Source organism: Dunckerocampus dactyliophorus, chromosome 19 (assembly GCF_027744805.1).
Source record: "Dunckerocampus dactyliophorus isolate RoL2022-P2 chromosome 19, RoL_Ddac_1.1, whole genome shotgun sequence".
Classification (NCBI taxonomy): domain Eukaryota; kingdom Metazoa; phylum Chordata; class Actinopteri; order Syngnathiformes; family Syngnathidae; genus Dunckerocampus; species Dunckerocampus dactyliophorus.
In genome coordinates, this window is record NC_072837.1 from 5506343 (window position 1) to 5531338 (window position 24996).

The 24996-nt window shown below is 42.9% G+C and overlaps 3 protein-coding genes across 7 annotated transcripts; 1 reads left to right on the forward strand and 2 right to left on the reverse strand.

Moving 5' to 3' along the window:
- Nucleotides 1-133: 133 nt before the first annotated feature.
- On the reverse strand, nt 134-9233 carry nup43 (nucleoporin 43). Its single transcript, XM_054762127.1, has 8 exons — nt 2391-9233; nt 2077-2199; nt 1850-1927; nt 1571-1733; nt 1338-1473; nt 1105-1256; nt 613-729; nt 134-497 (listed from the first exon to the last, which is right to left on the reverse strand). Exons 1-8 carry the CDS (start codon nt 2508-2510, stop codon nt 268-270), a joined length of 1119 nt encoding a protein of 372 aa, XP_054618102.1. The 5' UTR covers nt 2511-9233; the 3' UTR covers nt 134-267.
- On the forward strand, nt 2645-13207 carry pcmt (protein-L-isoaspartate (D-aspartate) O-methyltransferase). 4 transcript variants are annotated; one of them, XM_054762130.1, is made up of 8 exons: nt 2645-3021; nt 6067-6171; nt 6260-6291; nt 7046-7150; nt 7240-7360; nt 7538-7623; nt 11901-12070; nt 12549-13207. In XM_054762130.1, exons 1-8 carry the CDS (start codon nt 2856-2858, stop codon nt 12559-12561), a joined length of 798 nt encoding a protein of 265 aa, XP_054618105.1. In that variant the 5' UTR covers nt 2645-2855; the 3' UTR covers nt 12562-13207. The 4 variants fall into 4 exon arrangements, 3 of the variants coding, with proteins under 3 accessions (XP_054618105.1, XP_054618103.1, XP_054618104.1); XM_054762128.1 differs by lacking the exons at nt 2645-3021; nt 6067-6171; nt 6260-6291; ... (1 more) ...; nt 7240-7360; nt 7538-7623 and adding an exon at nt 7638-9305 and having other exon boundaries at nt 11901-12141; XM_054762129.1 differs by lacking the exons at nt 2645-3021; nt 6067-6171; nt 6260-6291; ... (1 more) ...; nt 7240-7360; nt 7538-7623 and adding an exon at nt 7646-9277.
- Nucleotides 11421-24417, reverse strand: lrp11 (low density lipoprotein receptor-related protein 11). 2 transcript variants are annotated; one of them, XM_054762124.1, is made up of 9 exons: nt 23671-24416; nt 22578-22732; nt 20428-20569; nt 20213-20338; nt 19978-20142; nt 18192-18359; nt 17038-17094; nt 16882-16965; nt 11424-16806 (listed from the first exon to the last, which is right to left on the reverse strand). In XM_054762124.1, the coding sequence occupies exons 1-9, from the start codon at nt 24224-24226 to the stop codon at nt 16652-16654; spliced, it is 1608 nt and encodes a 535-aa protein (XP_054618099.1). In that variant the 5' UTR covers nt 24227-24416; the 3' UTR covers nt 11424-16651. The 2 variants fall into 2 exon arrangements, with proteins under 2 accessions (XP_054618100.1, XP_054618099.1); XM_054762125.1 differs by lacking the exon at nt 18192-18359 and having other exon boundaries at nt 11421-16806; nt 23671-24417.
- Nucleotides 24418-24996: the final 579 nt, after the last annotated feature.

Consider the following 24996-nt stretch of genomic DNA (forward strand, 5'->3'; position numbering starts at 1 on the left):
ATCAGGACGTTCACTTTATAAATGTACACCAATTTTTAGACCAGCATGGCATCTTTTGACGTTAACATGAAACACTAATTAATACCTTTAATTGTTAAACCAACACAACCATGAATGGACACTTGACACACTACTAGTTTGTATTCATGTATTTCCAAAATAATTCAATTTACATTTATACGAAACAAGGCAAAACATTTCACTAGGAATGGTTCACTCATGCACAATATGCACTCTGGTGTGATAACATTTGAAAGCCAAATAAAGTTAAACTGGGACCTGTCTGTTAACAAACACAGCCTCTCCATCAGTCCCGCACACTAGACACTGTCCGAGTACATCCACGCTGTTGACAGACAGCGTTTGGCTCGGTAGCATGTGAGTAGTCTCCAAACGGCCTTTACTGGAGTCCCCGCTCAGCCAGGCATTAATGAGGGACTGGTTCCCTCCAGCCGGAGCCATCGCACTGCGGGATATCATGCTGACGTTTCTACCACCTGAGAAAACCAATAAAAACATGTCATAATACCGCAGCGTGTTCAAACGTTGTTTTAATGGCAGCTTGACTTGGCAACAATACAACTAAATATATTGGCTGTTTGTTCGACTTGCCTTGCAAGAAGGAAGGCATGTCTGAAGGCGAGGATGTCTCCCAGTGCAGCAGCGATCCATCCTCTGAGCATGTGAACAGATGATCTGGATTGGTTGGGTGGAAGTGCACTTCCCACACTACGGAAACAAGTAAAAAAAAAAAAAAAGAAGAAAAAAGTAATAAAACAAGTGAAGCAAAATCGAGTGCACTACTGGGGTCCAGCCAGCAGAGGCGCTGTTGTCTGATCAGCTATGCTATTTGTTGCAATGAATTAAATGTCTCTGTGCAGTTATTGTGAAAAAAAAAAAAGATTATTCTTAGACATAAATGAGGAAAAAAATCTTGTCATCTAAAATTAACATAAAGACAATAATTAAAAAATGTTACTAGGATACCAGAACAACAAGTTAAATTGAAGACAGAAATTAATTATACTGAAACATTTTTTCAATGTAATTTTGATGTTTAAAAAATACAGTAAACAAAAATAATAATAAAATAGGAACTCTTACTTTCGGCAGAGTGCGCCTCCATGAGTGAGAACGGTGTGTTGCCTTGTCTCACGTCCCAAACACACAGCATCCCATCTTGACCTCCTGTGGCCACAATGTGCTGCTGGTTCGGATGTCTGTCCACACAGTGCAATGGGACTCTATCGCCTGACCTGAGACATTGAGCATATTGTATTACTATGAGGGGCAAAAAAAGGAGACAAGATGCAACTTTGTGACAATAAAGACCTTACAAGGACAGAATATTCGCGGGGGAGCTGCTCTGCTGTCTAAAATCCCACATCTTGAGTTGGCCTATGGAGTTCACTGTCAGGATCTCTGTTGTTCGCAGGTAAGTCACGGCATGAATTGTGCTGCTATCAGCATTCTCTACAAATTGTTATAGATGACATATATCAAGCGAGGCATTCCACAGGTGTATCACAACAGAATAGAAATAAAAGAAAAACGGTATTATAAATCAAACCTATGACTCGAATGACTCCTTCCTGGTCCGCTCTGTAGACAATAATCCTGCCGTCTTCACCAACTGTAACAATCTCAGGACTGCTGCACACGACACCAGTACAGGGAGCCCTGTCACAGGGGTAATGATGTGCTCTTGACCATTGGTGTGCAACCGAAAGAGCCTGTAGTCAGCAAAAACAAAAGATGCTACAACCAGAGCTACTACATTGTATACACTGTAGAATGTAGTAACTCAAATCGTTGACTTTCCCACATGGGATTACAGTACATTTAGTACCTGGTGGTTTTGGTTGTAGCGGAAAATGGTAACTCCTCCAGATGATGATGCTGTGACAACTCTGCCTTGGTCCAGAAACTGCACAATGTAACAACACAGATGAAATGAGCCCATATAACATAAAAATAATTTTTGAGCATCCAGTAAGTGTGGTTGGAGTACACATTTTATACACGTTTCAAAAGCCCGTTAGAGCGTTTGACTATAAACACACTGCAGTGACTTACTTGAAGATCCAGAACATCTCCTTCGTGTTTGTGTTCACACAAAAGCTCTGGATCTCCATCAAATCCATCTTCCAGACCAGAATGCCCATTATTGCCAATCGACCAAAGAGAAACAGTGTTGTCCTGTTAAAAAGGGGTGTCATTGAACGTCACATGGTGACATTCATTTGTTTGGATGTACGAAAAGCCACACACACATCTTCAAGTTGAACTGTCAGGACAGAACGTATTGAGACATTAGCAAAACAGTAGACGAATCTTAGTAATATTAATATAAACGCACACGTCATTATTATTAGAAATTAACTACTCGCCTCGTTATCCCAAGCTCCAGTGGCAAAGACCTCAGGCTGCTGCAGAGACGAATGCGAAACTGGCCTCCATCTCGTTTTGCTGATTTTCTGAGACACGTATTTCGCATTTATGCCCTCCATCAAAGCGGGATTTATTTTCGTTAGATACACGTTTATTTCAGCTAGCTTAGCATTAAACGTCAAATACGCGCCCGCTCCCTCACACCACAACGTGACGTCAGTAACGGACGGGAAGCTCGTTGGGTCAAACTTTAATTTACGTGGCCGCCATTACCAAATAATAGCACACCCCCTAACGGAGGTAGTTGCAACCACATCCGTAAATCTGCTAATCCAATGAGTGAGCGATGTGCAAATAACCTTGGAAGATGCATATTTTGAACAGTTGCATTTCTCGTTAAATGACACGACCCAGCAGCAGACTGCGTCTATAAGGAAAGCAGCCAGATTGCAGATCCATCGTGGATGTCTAGTGACGTATCCGCTTCGGAGGTTGCCCGCTTCATAGGCAAAACATTTGGCGCAGGCGCGGCACTGACGGCTGCTGTCTACTTAGTCCGCAAAGTCTGCCTGATAATGGCGTGGAAATCCGGAGGAGCTAGCCACGCAGAGCTCGTCAACAACCTCCGCAGTAAGTCCGCATGCTTTAGCAGAGCAGCATGAAGCGACAGCAAACATGCCGACTACTGGTTGTACGCTGAGCTCACCAGTGAGAGCTAGCTTCTGTGCTAAGCTAAGTGACATGTTGTCGTTACCACCCCTTTCCCATGCCCGCCTCCGGAGTAGATGACAGAAAAAACCCACAATGTTGTTTCAAGGTCGCTAAAACCTTCTTAAACCAGCAAGCTTCGGCCATTTGGTTAGCTTAGCTTGCTAGCTTTATGTGCGTCATTTGGGACGTTGGATATAGCCACAGCACAGCCTAGCATAGCATAGCATAGCAGTCAGACAGGCACTCAGCTCACATTTATTGATGCTATCCATGTAGCATTCAGGTGCGCATGAATGACAATGGCAGCTGGAAGTGGCCCAACATAGCAGCATGCTAGATAATACTGAGAAGCATGAAAAAAGTGGCATTCAGTCAAACTGTTACTATGACAGTGCACCTCATTGTTGTTCAACTGGCGGCACGCGGGCCAAATGTGACGCAAAACTTGGGAGCGGCTGACCTTTTTGCAGCAGAGCACGCCTGTCGCATAGAGGACCAGCATTTTTGCAGCAGATTGGTCCTGTCATTTCGAGACTCTTTTGACTCATGTTTTTTGCCATACAGCAGAGCACTCCTGTCATATAGAGGTTCTTTAACTATCGCTTTTGCTGCACTTGTTTCATTTAAAAACAGCACATCAATCCTGTCGTATCTGAGCTTACAAACAGAATAGCGCTCATGTCATATAGAGGATTTTAGACTAGCGTTTTGCAGTCGGCAGAGTGCTTTTGTCCAAAAAGATCATTCTCTGCAGTGGCTCCTTTATAAATAGCACAGCACCCCTGTGGATCTTTGACTAGCATGAACGTATTGCTTGTGCTTTCATTGATGACTGTAGCCTTGAATTTCCATGAACACCAAACACCTCCCAAAGCATTTCCATTTGCAAGTAAGAATTTATGCACCAGGTTGCATGCATACTTGTTTATCTATAGTATCATAAAGTGTATGCCAGAATGTGTGTGTGTGTGTGTGTGTGTGTGTGTGTGTGTGTGTGTGTAGCGGTAAGGAGAGCACCCCCGGCTGTCGTTGGCTTTTCTTAACGTTTGGCACCAACTGCCTGCAACCTGTTACTTGAGATTATGCTCCAGACAACCCTCACACTTTTTACAGTATTTAGTTTTCTCTTTCTCTTTTCCTTTTCAGTTTGCATGCGCAGTCAGGCCTTTTCAGTCCGACAGTCCCAAAAGCAACATAGTGGACATGTGGGAAGCTTTAGTCTGTGCAGAAAAGCAGTGTTGTCCCTTGCCGCCCATGCACAACTGTCAGGCCCACAACGAAGCACTTAATTAACAGTTGATTGTTCAGCTGTTATTAATCCGTCTTACTTAATGTCGCAATCATCTCATGGATAAACTCCCTCTGATACACCGGTACCGGCACTGTTTAAGTGACATGTGAACTTTATTAACTGTCATGGAAGCGTAAAAATAAGCTAACCACACTGAAAACGTAGTCTTAATTTTAATGACGAAGGTGTAACGCAAAGGTGATTTGCGTCACTGCTTAACACGTCACCCGAGTGTAAAGTATATAGTAGCAATACAGTGTTCCCTCATTTATCGTTTCCCAAAATAGCCCACAATAACTGAAATGAATTAAGTAGCCAACTTTTTTTTTCGTTGTATGTTTTAAGGCTGTAAAACCCCTCACCATACACTTTATACACTTTTCTCAGACAGGCATTAACATTTTCTCACATCTGTCTCTTGTTTGAACACGCTCAAAGTTCAAATTTCGTTTGAATTTTAAGGACACAAGAAATTGTTAACTCCATCTTGTTGTGTGACGTCCGGCTTCCTCTGCCTTTTTGGGTGCAGAACGTTCTGTCGACATTGTGGGTTTTGTCGGGGAGAAAACTCGCAACCATACAGCGTTCAGAGTCACACCCGGTTAGCTTCTTCTGTGTCTTCTGTTGTTCACAGTATTGGCAGTTAGCGAGCAGCTCACACGGTTAGCTAGTTTGCTAGCCATGAGTACAACAAGAGACGGCACAAAGGAGACAATGGTCACTGCCAATCAGGACGTAGAAGACAATGGGCGGTGCAGACAGAAGAGAGAGAATAGCGCCGCCGCCGCCTGGTGCTAAAGCACCGAACTATGTCACTCAGCATCCCACAATGCAGTTCTTCTTAAAGGGCCAGGAGCGAGGGAACACTGTATACAAATTTAGTATATAGTAGAATTTTTTTTTTTTTTAAATCATAGTACTAGTATGTATAGCAAGATGTTTTTATGTCATATGGTATACTATCATACAGCATGTAGTAGTGCTGTTTTTGATCATATAGTGAAGTATAATATACTGTATACAGTACAACAGAATATATACTAGTAGTATTTACTCTATAGTAGAATGTTTTTAAACAGATCATAAAGTAGACTATATAGTAGTAGTACGTATTGTAGAATTATTTTTTTTTATCATACAGTATAGCTCAGGAGCGTCCAAACTACAACCCGGGGGCCATTTGTGGCACGCAGCTTGTTTTTTACTGGCCTGCGGCACATTGTAGAAATAAAAATTCATTCATGTTCATCATGTAGTATAGTAGAACCTAGAGTAGTAATATGTCTAGTTTTTTGATCATATAGCATAGTAAATATAGTAGTATAAAATATAGCATGTATAGTAGAAAGTTTTTTCATCACACAGTACAGCGTAATATGCAGTATAGTCATAGTATGTATGTATAGTACATGTTCTGATCATATAGTACAGTAGAATATAGTAGTATGCATCTATAGTAGTAGACAGTATTTTGATCATAGTATGGTACAATGAAGGTATGGTAATATGTATAGTAGTAGTTTATCATCATATAGTGTAGTACAGTCGTATGTATCTCTTTCCTCATAGTACATCATTCCAGGGTGTTTGTTCATTGCTATCGACCAACCCTTCTTGTCTGCTGCAAGATGATGTCATCGTGCTTTCTGCTCTGTGCTATATTGCATCCACAGAAAATGGCATCATTAAGTCCGACAAGGTGTACGAAGTGATGCTGGCCACGGACCGGTCCCATTTCTCTAGGTGTAACCCTTACATGGACTCACCACAGTCCATAGGTAAGCCTGCTCATGTGACTTGTATGTCTGAAATTCATATCAGTGAGACGACAACTAACCAAATCCATGCTTGTCTTTCAACCTAAAGGATACCAAGCAACCATCAGCGCCCCACACATGGTATGACCTCACACACGTCAGCCTGAATTCACGCGAGCATGTGAGGGAATCTTAGGCTAAAGGTAGTGCACCGCTTGGCTGCAACCAGCAGGGGCGCTGTCGATTCACGCTCAACTAGTTTGCTCTCTAAATGGAATATGTTAATGTTGCCACCGTGGGCGGAAACAGGAGCTTAGAACCTTCTGAGACAGCTGATGACATCATAACTTCCCTGGACAGCATTATTTTGATCAAAATAGCACTGGTATTGAAACAGGAGTTCAGAACTTTCAGGAGGAGATTCACCAAGAAATAAAAAAACAAAACAAATAATCAGTACATTGTTAATTTTCCCTAAGGTAATTAAATGTCTCACCCTAATAATAATAATAATAATAATAATAATAATAATAATAATAATACAAATTCAGGGATTTGTTTTTGTCCAAAATACATTTTTTGATTTTCTTTCTCTGAAAATAGGCTTTTTTTTTCCCAGAAAACGCTCATTCGCCATAAATCGGTAATCATTTCTACATATGTGATAATGTAGATCAAATGTACAGCATACGTATAACACCATTTTTACATGTTTGTGTCTTCATGTTTCACTGATAATGTTTTTTTGTCAAGCGCTGCTATGTCACACTTTGTCGGGTGGTCCTTGAACGCACCATAGTCGTGTGCCGTGAGAATATTGAAAGGTTTAGACCTTTTGATCTTAGTTGGCTGAGCCGGCTTGCGTCTGATCATGGAGGTTTACTTCTCAACGCAGCATGCCTACGCCCTGGAGCTTCTACACGACCAGCTGTACGAGGGCGCCAAAGCCCTGGACGTGGGCTCCGGCAGTGGAATCCTCTCTGTTTGCTTTGCACGAATGGTGAGCCCCACGCGACGCACATGTTCTCTTTGCGGGCGCGTCGTCATTGCATGAATCGTGAATAACATCCTCGATGGTGTCACACGCAGGTAGGTCCTAAAGGGAAAGTCATTGGCATCGACCACATCAAAGAGCTAGTTGATGATTCTATAAACAACGTGAAGAAAGACGACCCCAGTTTGATCACGTCGGGGAGAGTTACACTAACAGGTGAGGGCTTGCTCGCGCCATCTAGAATAGCAGTAACAATTGGCACAGTTTTGTGGGGTTTTTGTGTATTTGGAGGAAAGGTAAAGGAAGGCAATTGAAGAGAATATTTCCAGAGTACACACCAGCTGAAGAAGTCCTGTGTGTGTGTGTGTGTGTGTGTGTGTGTGTGTGTTTCAGTTGGAGATGGACGACTGGGCTACACAGAGGAGGCGCCTTACGACGCCATCCATGTTGGCGCAGCAGCATCAACGGTCCCCCAAGCTGTGAGTCAGTTGGAAGTCAATAGTCGTGCCTAATTGGACCTTTTCCCATAGGAAACGGGGGAATAGAAATGATCTGTTCCAGGGTCAAACTGTGGCCATAATAAAACCTTAATTAACTGGACAGCCAATTTTAACATCCTTAACAAAACATTCAGAGACTATTTCTCCCATCTTATTAAAAATAATGGTAAATAAGAAAACAAAATTCCCAAATGCCCTTCCTTGGTAATAATAATAATAAAATAATCCCCAAATAATCCAGCATAATAAATGGAGGATTCTGATTTTGGATGAAAAGTGTAGCCGACTGACTGCACCTATTTGACCTCCCGTGTACAAATAAGCTAAACACTTTTGTAAAAAGTATATACTGCAAGGGTTACTGCATGCACCCCCTTTTTTGGGTGTTTTTTTTTTTTCCCCAAAAAAGGCATCTGTCGTAATAACGAAGGATGATAATGCATCACTTACTAAGCAAATTGATGGGCTGGAAAAGAAAGAGGATGCTTTAAAGAAGCCAAATGATGTACAGAATGGATGATTTGGAACAGAACACATGCACGAACAGTGCGATTCTGACTGGGCTCCACATTGCACGCCGGCCTTTTTGCCAGGGCAGCTGGTAACAGGAGGAGAACAAGATGACTTTGCTCCAGCAGAGCAACAAGGGGCCAACTTTCTGCAATCAAAAGGGGGTGGATGTGGACGCCAACTACGTTGATGCATGCGTTCCAAGCTGTGGCAGGAATAACACCACCACACTTGTCATCATAAAGTTTACCAAAATAAAAAAAAGGCAAAGCGGCATTGAGGCAGAGAAGCAAGCTGAAAGTAGCAAACGTCTACATAAGCATCTTATTCACCCTAAATTGGTCATTTATAAATATCATTTGTTATTTTTCCTGTGACATTCAGAATTGTGTGATGTCATGGGAGTTTGACTTAACAGGATCTCCTTTTAGTTGGTTTTGGGCAATCCCGATAAGATTAAAAAAAAGATTAAAATAAAAAAATATCAATCATGGTATCAAAGATGGCGCCCTCCGTGGCAGACGTCTCTGTGACACTCTCCCGTGTTTTTCTATTTTTTGCTATTTTATTGTTCATTTTGGACATTCAACACACTCACGCAGTACATTACAACAGGGAGACACTTTTGAACATCGGCAGGGTTCACCATGAACTTTCATTTAGCCTCTCAGACTTTGCCTTTCTTCTGCGCCGGGAGAACGCAGCAGCCTGCGGCCCCGGTGAGCTGAATACCCGGCGAGCAAAGCATCCGAGGCGTAAACGAGGCAAGCGAGCCGGCCTGCATGCTAGGCTAAAAGCTAGAGCGACTAGGCCACCGCTACCAAGCCTGCTGCTAGCCAACGTCCGCTCTCTTGAAAACAAGATGGACGAACTACGAGCAAGGATTACAGCTCAACGTGAGATCAGGGAATGCTGTGTCCTCACCTTCACAGAAACCTGGCTGACGGAGGATATACCGGACTCGGCGATCCAGTTGGAATCATTTGCTGCTTACCGGGGAGATCGGACTTTAGCGTCTGGTAAACACAGAGGTGGCGGCGTCTGTGTTTACGTAAACAAACGGTGGTGCACAGACGTACAGACGATGGAAAAGCACTGCTCGCAGGACATTGAGCTGCTGATGGTGAAATGCAGACCTTTTTATTTACCTCGTGAGTTTAGCGCTGTGTATTTAACTGCTGTTTACATCCCACCACGAGCTAACACTGCTAATGCACTAGGCCTCCTGCATGACATCATCGATAAACACGAGACCAAACACCCAGACGCTGTATTCATTATATCTGGCGATTTCAACCACTGTAACCTCAGGACTGTCCTCCCCAAATATTACCAGTATGTGAGCTTTCCCACAAGGGAAAATAACATCCTGGACCAAGTCTACTGCAACATGAAAGGTGCTTTGAAGGCTGTTCCAAGACCCCACTTTGGAAAGGCTGACCACATCTCTATATTCCTTTATCCAATGTACAGACAACTTCTCAAAAAAGCTCCCCCTGTAAGTACAGCAGTTAAAGTATGGAATGAAGAAACTGATCAAGTACTTCAGGACTGCTTTGGCTGCACAAACTGGGATGTGTTTAAAACTGCAGCGGGGAGGGAAGATTGTACTGTTGATTTGGATGAATATGCTTCTGCTGTTACTGGCTACATTAGCACATGTATAGAGACTGTTACCACCACCAAGTATTACAGAAAATACCCTAACCAAAAACAGTGGATGAACTGTGATGTAAGGGCTAAGCTACGTGCTCGTTCGACTGCATTTGTCATGGGCACCGCTGATGACTACAAAAAGGCCAGATATGACCTGAGGAGGTCCATACGAGAGGCCAAAAGACAGTACAGACAGAAGCTGGAGGGCTACTATTCCACCTCAGACCCTCGGCGCATGTGGGCGGGGCTCCAGCACATCACAGACTATCGACAGCAGAGTAGCGTAGCCACGTCCAGCCAAACCACACTTCCAGATGAGCTGAACGAGTTCTATGCCCGCTTTGACACCCAAACTTCTGATGAGCAGAGAGGGTGGCTGAACCTGGGGAGCACACAGGACGCACCTCTCATGGTGACATCAGCTGATGTGCGCAGGGTTCTAAACAAAACAAACCCACGAAAAGCAGCAGGGCCAGACAACATCTCAGGACGTGCACTTCGGGTTTGCTCATCAGAGCTAGCTGATGTGCTTGCTGACATATTTAACCTGTCGCTTGCACAAGCATCTGTACCGACCTGCTTTAAGTCCACCACCATAGTGCCCGTACCCAAGAAGAGCAACGTGACCTGCTTGAATGACTATCGCCCTATAGCACTCACTCCTATTGTTATGAAGTGCTTTGAAAGAATAGTCATGACCCACATCAAAAAGAGCATCCCGGCGGCAACTGTGGACCCTCTACAGTTTGCATATCGCCAGAACCGGTCCACGGATGATGCAGTCAACACTGCCATCCACACAGCCCTTTCTCACCTACAGGGCCAGGACACATACGTCAGAATGCTATTTATAGACTATAGCTCTGCTTTTAATACAGTCTGCCCCCACAAACTCACAAATAAGCTCCTCACACTTGGCCTGTCTCCCTCCCTCTGTAACTGGGTGTTTAACTTTCTCACAGGCAGACCCCAGTCAGTCAGAGTCCACAACCGCACATCCAGCTCAAGAATTGTGAGCACTGGGACCCCACAGGGGTGTGTGCTGAGTCCACTCCTCTACACGCTCTTCACCTACGATTGCGTGGCCTCCCAGAACAACACCAGCATCATTAAATTTGCGGATGACACTACAGTCATCGGACTGATCACTGGTGGTGTTGAAACATCATACAGAAGAGAGGTGGCGGACCTCATAGCTTGGTGTCGTGATAACAATCTCCTTCTCAATACAGATAAGACTAAAGAGATGATCATCGACCCAAGAACAAGGGAAAAGGAGCCACATAGACCCCTGTTTATTGGTGAGACTGAGGTGGAGAGGGTGAAAACCTTCAAGTTCCTTGGCACACACATCAGCGAGGACCTCACCTGGTCTCACAACACCCAACAAATTATGAAGAAGTCCCAAAGGAGACTGTACTTCCTGAGAAGACTGAGGAAATTTGGCATGTCCACCACAATCCTGAGTTGCTTCTACAGATGCACTATGGAAAGTGTCCTTACCGCCTCCATCACTGTTTGGTACGGTAACTGTACAACACGTGATAGGAAGGCACTCCAGCGGGTGATCAAGACCTCACAGAACATTGTTGGGGCAGCCCTCCCCTCACTGCAAGACATTTATACATCTAGAGTCCTACGCAGAACACACAACCTCATCAAGGACAGCACACATCCACAACACTCATTATTCACACTCCTACCATCAGGCAGACGCTACAGGAGTTTGAAGTCCAGGACCACAAGGCTGGCAAACAGCTTTTACCCACAGGCCATCAGGCTTCTCAATGAAGCACTCAGACACGCCACACGCAACACACACTCATAGCACTTTATTTATTTATTTATTTATTTGTATTATTTACTTGCATTAATGTCTCTTCTGTTGTTGCTTAATTTCTTGGTATTTATGTATATGTGTTTATGTTTCTTATGTTCTTATTCTTTCTTGTGTTTTTCTTTCTTTCCTTGGGAGAATGAACAGAATAAGATTTTCATTGCATGGTATAACTGCTGTTTACCATGCACATGACAATAAAACTCTCTTGAATCTTGAATTAATAAACCGACAAAACGGCCGTGTCTTGCAGCTCCTGGACCAGTTGAAGCCCGGCGGTCGTCTCATTCTGCCGGTGGGCCCGGCGGGCGGCAACCAGATGTTGGAGCAATACGACAAGCTGGAGGACGGCAGCACCAAAATGAAGCCCTTGATGGGGGTGATATATGTGCCTTTAACGGACAGAGACAAGCAGTGGTCCAGGTGGAAGTGACTTCCTTCTACTTCCCTCCCCTCCTTCCTCCTACCCTTCTCTCCTTCTCACAGCGGAAAAGGTGAAATGGGGCGTGGCTTGGAGCAGGCAACGCATCACAAGGGGCTGCCTTTTTGCTGCTTGTTGACACATTTTGCTTCTTCCATACCATGCCTTGTAGCTGCACGTTTCCTTCCTTCTTTGATTAACACCTTTCAGTCACACATTGGGGTGGGTGAATCGAAGCTGCTGGACTAATGAAACTTGACAAAAAGCACTGTGAAGGTTGCGGTTTGGGGAGCATGACCACATAATAATATAATAATGGCGGAGCGTGTCAACTATCTTTTTATTTGATCTTCTGCTCTGTGAGATGTAGACAACACTGACCAGTCGGATTGTATTCTGCTCCTAACATTTTCTATTTGTATTTTTCTCCCCTCACCCCCCTACGGCTTCTCTAACATCCACGACTTCTGTTTCCTGCAGGGATGAACTCTGAACAGGAAGACAGTCCATAATCTCACCATTTTTATTTCGAAACCTGGAGGAAACTCAGACTGGGGGAGGGAGGGTCAAGCAGCCTTTACATTAAAACTCACAATTTGATTTATTCATAAGTGTGATGGACTGTAGAGATATTTTCATGATGTGCCCCTTTTACATGCAGTCAGCCATTGATGCAGAGTATTAACATTTTCGGAGAACGCTGGACTTTGAGGATGGACGCCTGAGCTTTTTAGGTTATTCACATAGCTGCAGCGTGTGCGTATGGGTCACCTAACGTTCAACCTCCCTGCTAATATATAAGCTTTCCCTGCCCTCCTTACTGATAGCAGTATTAGCAACACAATGGCTGACGATATGACATCATATCCCGTTTGCTTCCCATCCAAAGAGAGCAGAGCATCTTTAAACACCAACACATGCACGTGCAAAGATGCGCTTTCCACGCACGTCACACGCAAGTGACGGAACAGGATAGTCACTGCTTTGCCAAAATATAAAGCGAATGAATGTCTGGTGTCTTTGGGGAGGGAAATACGTGGAATCTTTAAGCACATTTTATTTTGAGTGATACAAATATGGCTGTCAACAATTTCTGGCATGGCATATGACAATAAAGAGTTGCTTATGTTTTGTCATTGGATTGTCGATTGATTATTGACTCATCGTGAGTACACACGTCTTCACATTTCGGCAACCATTTTATAGCTTCTCACAATGTATATGATACAATACCATAGAAATCTGTACCCGCTTTAGAGTGCCTGTATAGCACTATCCACTGACTCCCAGCTATTATGACACAGTACATGTTGCAATTCATGTCGTCCCCGTTTCTGGCAGCACTCATGCAGCCCTAGACCATGACACCACCACCACCATGCTTGATTATCTTGCTGCACACTTAGTTTGTATAGCAGTATAGATTTACTGCCAACCAGAAATGTGCTTCAGAGTGTCTCCTTGAACCACGGCCTCCCCAGTGCCGGCAGCACTCATGCATCCCCAGACAGTGACGCTAGGCAGAAGATACAATTGTTGTGCTACTCACTTGTGTTGCCAGTTTTTAGACAATAATGGCTTTGTGCTGACTCATTTTCAGTGGAGAGTACATCTGTACTGCCATACTAGCTGTACACACTGATTACTCTAAAAGTATAAGTTTTACTTCTCTCGTATTATCTGTTGAGAAGCTATAATAAAATGGTTGCTGAAATGTGAGTACAGTACTCACTTTTGTCACATACTGCAACCCTTGCCTTATTTTAATTGGAATGTGTAATGATGTAAACACATTTTCACACTGAAAAATACATTTTGAACATTTCCGGTTATAATCCATATTCAAATGGCGAGCTACTGACTCTTAAATGTAAGAAACATACATTCAAAATGTAATTGACTAAAATTATTACACTGATAAACTCCATATTGATCATTTTATAAAATAAACTTTAATGTAAGATGAAGAGTTACATGAGTTCCATATAGTACGTACATACCCATGATACTTTACAATTTGAGAAAAGGCCAGGAGTACTACATGACCATAGCTATGGCTTATGTTTCTGCAGAAAAGAATTGTCTATACAGTATAGAAGTATACTAATTATACTAATTCACTATACTCCAGTGTATTTACATTTCTATCCACAGGTCATTCATATGTATTTAGTGGAGAGCACAATTATGGCACGGTACATTTGCAGAAAGGTGTGCTCAAAAAAATATATATATTTACCAAATAAATGAGAATAAAATGGCCTTCCATTCTACTCAAGGATGTCATTATTTGTTGAAATGGGCCACCTACTGGAAGTAATACTCATTTATAATGGGGGTTCAATCATTTTGAGTGCAACTGTATGCTTCATGATTAATACACAACATGGACAACATTTTTAAGACACTTGGGTCAATCCATTCATGAGTTTATCACCATTCCGTCATACATAGTTTTTATACAGTGTTCCCCCGTTTATCGCGGGGAATGGGGTCCAAAACAGCCCACAGTAAGTGAAATCTGGGCAGTGGCCAACTTTATTTGTTTACAATTATATATGTTTTACTGCTGTAAAACCCCACACAATAAACTTTATACACTTCTCGGACAGGCATGAACATTTTCTCACATTTCTCTCGTGTTTAAACACTCTGAAAGTTTAAATTTCGTTAGAATTTTATTGATCAATCTACTAGGTTGGACACAGGAAATTAAGTGACTCACTCTGACCGTGCCTCGTCCTGGCGCCGTTCGGCTGTAGCGTTTTTGTATCCGCGTTAAAACATATTGCTCCTGCCGTCGTCCTCCTCGTTCTCCTCCTTGAACCGCGATTCATTTAACAGGTTAGCAAGCAGCTAACACAGTTAGCCAGTTTGCTAGCAACTACTGGAGCAACAGGAAACGGCACGAAGGAGCTTTGACAATGATCTACAGCCAATCAGGACCGACAATACAATGGGCGGGTTCTCCCTTAGCCAATAAGGACTGTTGTGGCTCTATATTTAGCCGGCTATTGGTACTGGGGGCTCCTAACATGCTGTACAGGCACGTTAACACATACATATGTAAACACATCTCACATGAGTATACAACACCATCTACTGGTAGCAGTAGTAAATACAATGACAGACACATACAAGAGAGATAGACAGTGGCGGAGCTAGAATTTTTTTATTGGGGTGGCCAAGGTGAAGCTACTCACATAGGTGATACCTGAATTGTCTAGATGGCCAGTGGGGTGGCTGGAGAGTGACCAGGGGTGACCACGGCAACCCCCACTGCTTTCGGACCATATATTAGAGCAATTCACAGCTGAGCAGTGCGCCGAGGACATGTTTTCAATGCATAGTTTCTGGACTCTGCTCCCCATCATGGCAGCCAAACCCGCGCAGGGCATAACCCGGAAGTGGATGCTGATCGGCACTCCTGTTTTAACCTGAACTCCTGGTTTACATGCGCACTCATGCTGCTACAGAGAGCTTCCATTATTAACAGATTTATGTGCTGAATCACGCTTTAGAATTTAAGTCAACAAAGTGAGAAAACTTGACCGGAACCGACCGAAGTAATCATGGAAAACTTACCGTACCTGCAAGGTGTGGTTTATTGACAGCTCCTCCATACAGAAAGTTGTGTGCTGCAGTGAAATACGTCCAACGGTGGTTCGGCTGAGCTAATGTTCTGCACCACAGAGCTGTATTTGTCAAAATTGTCCCCCAGCCTTGGGGGTGACCAAGGGTGGCCACGGCCACCCCGTAGCTCCACCACTGCCGATAGATCTCTCTAATACACCACAAGGACAGTGAGCGTTCATACGCTGTAAAAAAAATAATTTGCAAAATTGCGCTTAAAAAAATCCGCGAAACCGCTAATCCGCAAAAGGTGAACTGCGATGTAGCGAGGGAACATTGTACTTCAATTTTACACTTCACACTTTGTGGGGACAGTTTGGGAAAATGTCTTCAGTTCTGTAACTAATTAGATTTGATTATTTTTTTTTAATTTTATTTATTTTATAATTAATGAATAGTTTTCTAATAATATTTGTATCTAATTTCTATTTTGGAATAATTTATTACATTTATTTGTATTTTTAAATGATTTATACTATTTTTATTCATGATAAATAATGATACAACATTTTTAAAAAGCATGCCTGATGTGATGAACGGTCCAACATCAGTGCCTCTGAAATTCCCAGAAAAACCGTGTAGACAGCTGGAAAGAAGGAGGACTAATTCCATATTTTTAAACAACAATTCTCAGTTCCTGTCGGTGTCATGACCCAGTTTCCCAAGACTTTTGTCCACACAGTGTATATAAACATACAAGATTCTACGAGTACAGTATGTGTCATTGGTTTTCGAAGGCAGCATCCAATCCGCAGCACTCAAAAAGGGTTCCAGTGTACAGTCCAAGCATCAGATGCGATGTTTCCAAGCTCACATGAAACTAATTACAGACATCAGGCTACAGGGGAAAAAAAAAAAAACTGTGCAAATTTAAAAAAGGTCCGGCCTCAGGCTCAAGCGGCAGCATCCCTTTTCCAACCTATCAGATGGGTCGCAGTCGTCTGGTGCGGCTACAGGTACATACCGTTGATGAGGTAATCGGATTCCTCTGTGGTGAGGGGTCGCGCTTTCTTCAGCTTGTGGCGAACAAGCCTGAGCCGGCAGCCGATCATGAGCAGCAGCAGGGCGGTGATGATGAGGCCCAGCGCCAGTGGAAGGATGGCACCTTGATGACAACGCAGCAGAGGAGGTTTTAGAGATGAACTCCGCACGTGATGATCGGTGACTCAGTGCTTCTCACCTGACTCTGGTACCGGATGTCCACCCTTGACTGGTTTGGAGAGTGGGGTGTCACTTTCTTGGCTCTGTGAGGCTTTGGGGGCAGCTTTGACAAATGAAGTGCAAATTAGAACCCAAAAGTGTGAAAAAAACGCTTCAGAATGAGTTGAAAGGGTACCTATGTCAGTCTGCTTGGTGACAGGAGGAGACACAGTCGCTGGTTTAAAGGCTGGACCTGCACAACAATCACAACTATTACCACCAGTAATTAACTACTTGTCTTACTTAGTATTTTTTTTAATGTATTTGTGCTTTTTAACGTTTTCTAATTGAGTAGGTTTCCTTTCAGGCAGGGGTGCTCAACTGGTCTAAACCAGGGAGCCATCGTTTCCCATGGTCATGAAGTGGAAGTCAAACTTATTTTTTTTAAACAGAAATACACAGAATTTCATATCCAAAGTGCAGTTCACAGCACATCAGGAAGGAAATGAGGAGGAAGGTGATAACTGCATGCATAAAAACAATGAATAAAGTCAAATCTAACAGCAAAATTGTACAAAATTGATATTTCACTTGAACATTGACTAGTATACCAAGTAGGAAGATGTCTATCAGAATGTTTTACTTAAAAAAGACAGATATGGGCTATACTGTATATGTTACATATTAGTTAATGAGTGAAATATTTTAAAAATGCACAAAAATAATAACACAAGCAAACTGTTGTTGTAGTTTTATAATTGCATTATTCATTATTAATTATATGAGTAGGAAAATGTCAAAATAAAGTCGGGTATGGCCTATATATGTTGGATATTTGAATGTTGTTTTAGTTATTGGGTAAAAAAAACCCAAAAATGCACACATAAATTAACACAATAAACTGTTCTTGCATGTTTATCACAATTGTTTTCCTATTCCGGTTGCATTCAGCGCTGTTATTTATTATATAGCAAGCAGGAAGATGTCTAATATTTGACTTACACTACATTTTTAAAAATGTCATATATATCTTTGATATTTTAATGTTATTTTTGTTACTTACTGGGTAAAAAATATTTTAAAATGCTCAAATAAGGTACCACAAGCTGTTATTATATGTATATTATAGCTTTACATATATATTATTATTATTATAATATTTATTTTCAATTATTACTAATATTTATTTGTAATTATTAAATGTATATATTATAATAATAATATTAAATATTATATACTATATTCCATATAATAATTAAATGTTATTATAACAAGTTATTTAACCTCTACAGTAGCTCTCAGCATTACAAAAATGTAAAAAAAAAAAATAGATAAGAAACACGGTCTCACTTTTCTGTATACATTCACTGACGCAGTCTGCCTCCTGGAGGAAGTTGTTATGGTTGCCCTGGCAACCTCCGTACAGGAAGTGTTTGCATTCTCCCGCGGCCTGGTCGTAGTACCAGCGTGCAAAGGCGCCCTTGCATGGTCCCACTACCGGAGCAGTGGCACACGGGTCTACAGTGACAGAACAGACCACCGTAGCAAGCGTCAGTGGATTCATTCTGCTTTTTCTTTTGCTTTTTTGCAACATGCACGCTGTGATAAGAAGCGTAAAGAGACGCTACGCAGGAAGTGAAATAAGCAGACTTGTTACATATTACGTATAGTCACTTACATGTTATGGTGGTTCACTTCTTTTTACGCTTGCATAACAGACCTCACTTACACTGAGCATTATTACAGTATCTTTGCAAAGGTAGACTTTGTACTTTATAAAGTGTTCTGCGGACTGCAGTCCAAACCCCGAAACACAGCGAAGGGGCAATTTTTGGGCACATCTCAGATTCCACCGCAGGGATCGGATGGCAGCGAGGACAGAGGCGCTTTGTTCCAAGGCTGGGTGAGTGTGTGCAAGCCGCAGAGCTGCTTTCCCATGGAGGATGAAGAAGCGCTTGTGTGGCTGTGCCAGCAATTTAGAGCTCACTGCCATGACTCAATGTGGCTGCCTGCAGTGGCTCCATCTGCTTCTGCGTCCACATACACACCCACTCTCTCTATGCGACACTCTGCTTATCACAACGGATGGCCAACGCACAATAAATGCACACAAGAATGCTCTTTTTTATTAGCGCTGTATCGTACTGAGAGCTGTTCCTAGTATTTTGCTCTTTTCTGATGCAGACAACCAAAATCTATCGGGGGTTGTCCCAAAACACTGGATGTGCACACACTTTATCCACTGACAGCTCGATTCTTTTTCTTAATATCTAAACTAGAACCTATTAGAAGTATGAATGGCCGCCAGCAATTATACTTCTGAAAGTCTGAAAGTGCATTTTTTAAAAATATTTACAATGCACCAGGGTAAATATCGGCGTACAAAAAAAATGCATATATTTTGTAGATTATATTACATTATATTACATAAAGGGGACCTATTGTCCTAATTTTCGGGCCTTTGTATTGAGTTCTGGACTCCTGTAGAGCAGCTACACACGATAACCCGCACAGAAAGCTTTCCAGACTCTGCACCTCTCCCTGCAGTGTTTCCTGCCTCCCGCCCAAACTGTCGTGTTGGCTTCGTGTTGGTCGCATTGAAGTGCCGTTGACAGGTGAGCACATTTTTCGGGAATCAGCAACTCCAACCACTTCTGCCTGATGCTTGCCTCTTTAGGTGCACCCAAACAAACGTTTCCGGGGAGCCATCGCTCGACGTTCTAAGACCGTGAACACAGCGAAGCAGAGCGGGGGGGCTGGGCATGCCCATATAAGGAAGTGCGGGGTTGCATTGACGTCAATGGAACTGCTTTCAGTGCTCACTTCCAAATGCGCAAACCTCATTACCTGACGTGTTGGCGTCGTTCAACACGTGAACACAACATTGTTACATTTACAGGTCAGAAAAGAGGAGAAGCATCATAGGTCCCCTTTAGTGTATTTTCTAAAATACACACTGACTTCAATGATAATTATTCAAAGTGTGGAAACACGCATCATACTACAACCACAAAATTGAACACACTGTTAAATGAATACCTCAAAACTGAGCATTAATAAGACATCATTCTTCATACAGCTCTTGTGCAGGTGTACCTAATGAAGTGGCCGATATTGAACGGTTAACCGCTAGTACCTTGACTGGTTGAATCTTGTTGTCCACTGGGTTGAGGCGTAGCTTTGCTCCTCTCTTGAGGGGGTCTGTCACTCTCGGCGGTCTTCCTGTCCATCGTGTGTGTTGCTGGAAGCTGAGAGACGGGCAGATCCTCAGTGTGGGTCACTGCCTTCCTGCTGGTGTCAACTAAGGAAGATTTAAGGGAAAAGTCAGCGTGGAAAAGCGTTGTAGTTACAGAATATGTTAGTTTCCTCACAGTTTGGACAGAAATCTTCATCAGAGCGATCAGGGCAGTGTTGCTTCCCGTCACAGGCGAAGGTGATGTCGATACAGCAGCCGTCGTCGCATTTGAACTGGTAGTTGGAGCAACGTCCCGTGCACACTGTCGGCACACGAAAGATGCATCACAACAACAACAAAAACCAACACCTTCATCAAACCTTAGCCGTGTGGTTTTGGTGCTGTCGTCACCTTCTGCTTGGTGTTTAGGTGCCAACACGGTCACGGAAACATTGTCTGAGCTCTTCTGACCAGACATGTCAGTGACAGTCATCTGGAAAGTGTACACGCCTTCCTGGAGGCCGCTGATCTTCAACAACCCCGGGTGAGTTGCCTGCAACACACACATACACCACTCCTTCCTGTTAAAATGTCATGAGCTGGATTCATGTCATTTGCATCAAAATGATGGCAAAATGGTGGATTTTTATTCACTGGATGGGTGTCAGGGGTGGGCAAACTTTTTAACTCGCGGGCCACATTGGGTTAAAAAATTTGGCGGGGTGGGGGTGGGGGGCATCTAAATATAGGTGGCATCAAACAGAACGACATACTTGCTCACGGTGCGACGAAACAAAAACACAACACACCCACCGCACGTTGTCACATAAATGCACAACTAAGTGCTAAACATTAATGACACGTCACTTAAAACTGTTATTTCCAAATACCCGCAAGGCATGCTGGGTAGTCCGGCTGCAACAACAATTTGAACTACGAACAATAAAACACTGGAAATCAGGCGTATGCTAACTCCCCCTTGTTTACTTCTTTGACTACCTTGTCAACATATTTTGCATTCTAGCAAAAAGTGACCCAGCATGCCTTGCGGCAGGAATATGTTGGTGTTCTTTTGGCATGGGTACTGTGCGTAGATATTTGTTTGTACGCCCACATGGTGCAGTAGGTAGGTTACTTGGTGCGTTCTGTGTGTTGACGTGCTGCGTTGTTTGGATGGCGTTTTTCCACAAGCGTTCTACAAGCGACTCAAGCGTGCCACAATAGCACGGCAAGTCATGTCGCCCGATACAGTTTCCATGTTAAAGGCTTAAAAAAAGGAATTTGGAAATGCCCGGTGGGCCGGATTGATACGCTTGGCGGGCCCGATGTGGCCCGTGGGGCGCAGTTTGCCGACTCCTGTTTTAGCTGGAGATAATGATAATGACGTTAATGATTATTATTAAGTTATATTCATATGATATAATGTATTTATATGGTTATTCATATAAATTATTATTTTTTGGTTTATTTATTTTAAATCAAACAATTGAACTATCCTATAATTGTGGGAATTTACCAGGATACTTAATAATAATAATAATAATAATAATAATAAAACCAACAGGACAGTTTTTTCTGATTATTAGTCACATCCCTGACAATTTTGAAGGAAAACTCTTACTTTTGCACCATTAAAAAAAAGTTGAATTAAAGCATCCTGGTAAAATCCCACCTAGGAATTTACTCAGGTGTCCTGACGTTATGCCGAGTAAATGAAACCAGTGCCAGTTTGTGAAAACATAGAACATAACAATAACAACAGGACATGTCTGTGTGTGGTAACCTGTTTCTGAAATCTCTGACTACGAGCTTCAATGTTGACTGGACTGCAGCAAATGTACGCTGCAGGCTGACACTGCACTCCCCTTAATGCAAATGAAACTAGAAAGGCCCGTCTGTTAGAGCGCAGACCTCCACCACGGTGGAAAGGATGTGGTCTGCATGTCAACAGGAACAAATCTTGGCAAATGAAACAACACGTTGTTGCATGCATAAAAGTATTTGACATGACGTCCGATGGGGATTGTGAAATTTGCTAACAGTGTTGTTTTGTGTAACCCCGCATGCTAACGCACAAATCAGCTAACTAAGAGGGGTTCTCTACACAGAGGTAGTGTAAATATATAGGATGTTATATACTGTACTCTATGGCAGTGGTCAGCAACCCATGCGGCTCTTCAGCCTCTTTGCTGCGGCTCCCACGCCTATCTCTGTTTTTTAACACCGAAACAATGCAAATGTGCGTTTTCTCTGTGATGACTTAAGTGATGTAACGATATTGAGCAGACACGCTGATATGCAGATATGTGAACTCTGATTTTTATGTTAAAGCTGGCTACGTTTTCATTTTACACAAACACGGGCACGACCTAAAAAAGCCAACACAGTCCAGTATTTCAACGTAAAAACAAGTTAGTTAGTTAAAAACAAGCACAATTTGAAAAAGATGAAACCTTAAAACTTTATAAGCTGTGTCATGTTTTGCGGCCGCAGACTGGAAGAGGAGGAGGCAAGATGGCTCTTTTGATGCTAAAGGTCGCCGACCGCTGCTCTGTGCATACCTTCATAGCGATGCCTGCGTCCCCCTTGACGAGGGCCCAGTCATAGCGACTGATCCCGTGGTCGTCCACACTGTCGCGGCCGTCCAGAACGGCCCAGTCGGTGGGCAGCTGGATGACCACATCCTGTCCGGCGTCGCAGCGGGGAGGCTCGTCAACTTCAGGAAAAAAAAAAAAACAGAAGAGAGACGCCTCACCTTATTAATTATGGTAGCTAAAAAAAACGGTTCAAAGGTCAAAAATGAATATGATATTCATGTTTGTCATGGGTGGACGTAAACTTCTGACTGCAACTGCACATGGCTTGTTTTGTACTGTAGTATGATAGAACATGGCATGCAATACTTGGCTGCAACCAGCAGAGGCACTGTTGGGTCCGTTTTAATTAGTCACGTAGAACAATATCAGCTACGGGAAGTTGAGCTACATCGACACAGACCTTGTGGCAACCAAATTTGTGTGTATAACTTAATTCAACTCTGCTTTCCAATCCTTTTATTGTATTTCTGCTTTTATTATTGTTACTTATTTTACTGCAACTACAGATTGACGGTCCCAGCGTCCCGTAGCACTTCTGCTGCCCATTGAGTTATCACTATAGGACGAATGAATGCTGTTTCCAGCATGTAAACAGGAGTTCAAAACATTCAGAGAGCGGTTCTCTCATCCCATTGAAAAATATATTTAAAAAATACAACTGATGATATAGTTTCCCCCATAGCCAAATCAGTATTTGCTAAATTGGAATACTACTACTAAAGATCATTGCTGTGTGATGACTGTGTGAGGCACCCTTCACATAAAATACACAGACAATTAAAACCTTCTTCATATTTTACATTATGTAACTCACTGCATGAGTGTACTGTGTACACACAGATGATGATGTAAGAGTAAATATACGATGGAAAGAGAACTGGTTTTGCAATAAATCTTTGGGAGAATGGAATAAAATGACAATAAAATACAATTAATTCACGCCATAGTCACTATATTAGTGGTAAAATCACCATCACCACTTTTATATTTTATTATGTAGCCATTTATTTTAAAAAATAGATTTGATTTTTAATTTTTTTTTTAAACTGTGTGTTACCTTGTGTATCATCCAGATCCCCACGCCTTCGCTCCGAGCCTCCGGAGGATTCAGGCAGGAGTTGCCCCAGCGTAGTGTTGGCAGGGCGGCTGTGGGAGGTGAAGCCCGGCTGCGGAGCAAAGGAGCAGACATTTTGACTCCTGTAAGTGCAGTTAAACAGGTAGCAGTTGAGGCTCTCCCCGGGCTGCCTCGGCTCCTCCTGGACCACCGCCAGGGTGCAGTGAGGCTGGGAGCAGCAGGCGTGAACACAGTCCCTCCAGGTGTACACGCTGTCCGGCGCCATCAGGAAGGTGGCCCCCTGCTCGATGGAGGCCTTGGCTCGGATGATGCTCTCCCGGGCTGAGGTGAAGTCGCTCACGCAGGAGTCGGCCACCTCGCCCGGCCTGTACGTTTGGTCCTGCTGGAGCTGCTTGCGGAACTCCTCCAGGAGCTCCTCCACTCCTGATATTTTGGACTTTAAGTCCGATATCGCCGACGTCCGAGTGTGGCTAGGCGGAAGGAAGCAAAGCAGGAGCAGCAGGGGCAGCGGTGAGCGGTGATGCTGCATGGCAGCCATGTTGTTTCCTCACCACTCAACACTCCTTGTTTGTCCTGACGACGATGATGATGATGATGCTGGGAGGCACATCAGGATTATCATAGCCTGGTGGGGGCGAAACAAAAGACTACATGCAGTCGTGTCTGATTCCGAGTACGAAGGAGGGAGGAGGTGGTTATCCAGTGACGATGCTAGAATTCTGCCGTTGTCATGGTGAGGACGTCACTCCATTGGGGCGTGGACACAGCATTAGGTACACTTGCTGATATCGTCACCATCACCACACATCATCTACAAAATATACAGGATTTTCTAGACTTGTAGTGTTAATGTTTTAATAAAAATGCTTCAAATCGAAAATGACAATTTATATATATATATATATATAATTTTTATATATATATATACACAAAAGTATATTTTACAGCTGTAACAGATAAACACATACAAAAATGAATAACAACGAATGAATAACCTTTGTAACATATTAGAACATATTTTATAACAATTGAAACATTTTGGGATGTTTAGTCCTCCAAATCCTAAAAATAACCTACAAAATGTATTTTTCTAGAAGTATTTTGAGGAAAAAAACATATTATAACAAAACAATAAATGAAAAATACTGTTGCAGTATATATATATATATATATATATATATATATATATATATATATATGTAGTCACGTTATGTTATAGTCTGACATAATCTCTCCAACGTGCCCTGGGTCTTCCCCGAGGCCTCCCTCCTACCGATTGGACGTACCCTGACCACCTCCCCAGGGAGG

Excerpts from the sequence above, each read along its gene's own strand:
- lrp11 (XM_054762124.1), bottom strand. The coding sequence starts at position 24,226 with ATGGCTGCCATGCAGCATCACCGCTCACCGCTGCCCCTGCTGCTCCTG. Across the intron at positions 20,143-20,212 it reads TGAAGATTTCTGTCCAAACT|TTGACACCAGCAGGAAGGCA; the intron begins GTGAGGAAACTA and ends AATCTTCCTTAG. Across the intron at positions 16,966-17,037 it reads CACCAAGCAGACTGACATAG|CTGCCCCCAAAGCCTCACAG; the intron begins GTACCCTTTCAA and ends CATTTGTCAAAG.
- nup43 (XM_054762127.1), bottom strand. The coding sequence starts at position 2,510 with ATGGAGGGCATAAATGCGAAATACGTGTCTCAGAAAATCAGCAAAACG. Across the intron at positions 1,928-2,076 it reads GAGATGTTCTGGATCTTCAA|TTTCTGGACCAAGGCAGAGT; the intron begins GTAAGTCACTGC and ends TACATTGTGCAG. Across the intron at positions 498-612 it reads CATGCCTTCCTTCTTGCAAG|GTGGTAGAAACGTCAGCATG; the intron begins GCAAGTCGAACA and ends TGGTTTTCTCAG.
- pcmt (XM_054762128.1), top strand. The coding sequence starts at position 8,645 with ATGGTATCAAAGATGGCGCCCTCCGTGGCAGACGTCTCTGTGACACTC. Across the intron at positions 9,306-11,900 it reads CAGACCTTTTTATTTACCTC|CTCCTGGACCAGTTGAAGCC; the intron begins GTGAGTTTAGCG and ends CGTGTCTTGCAG.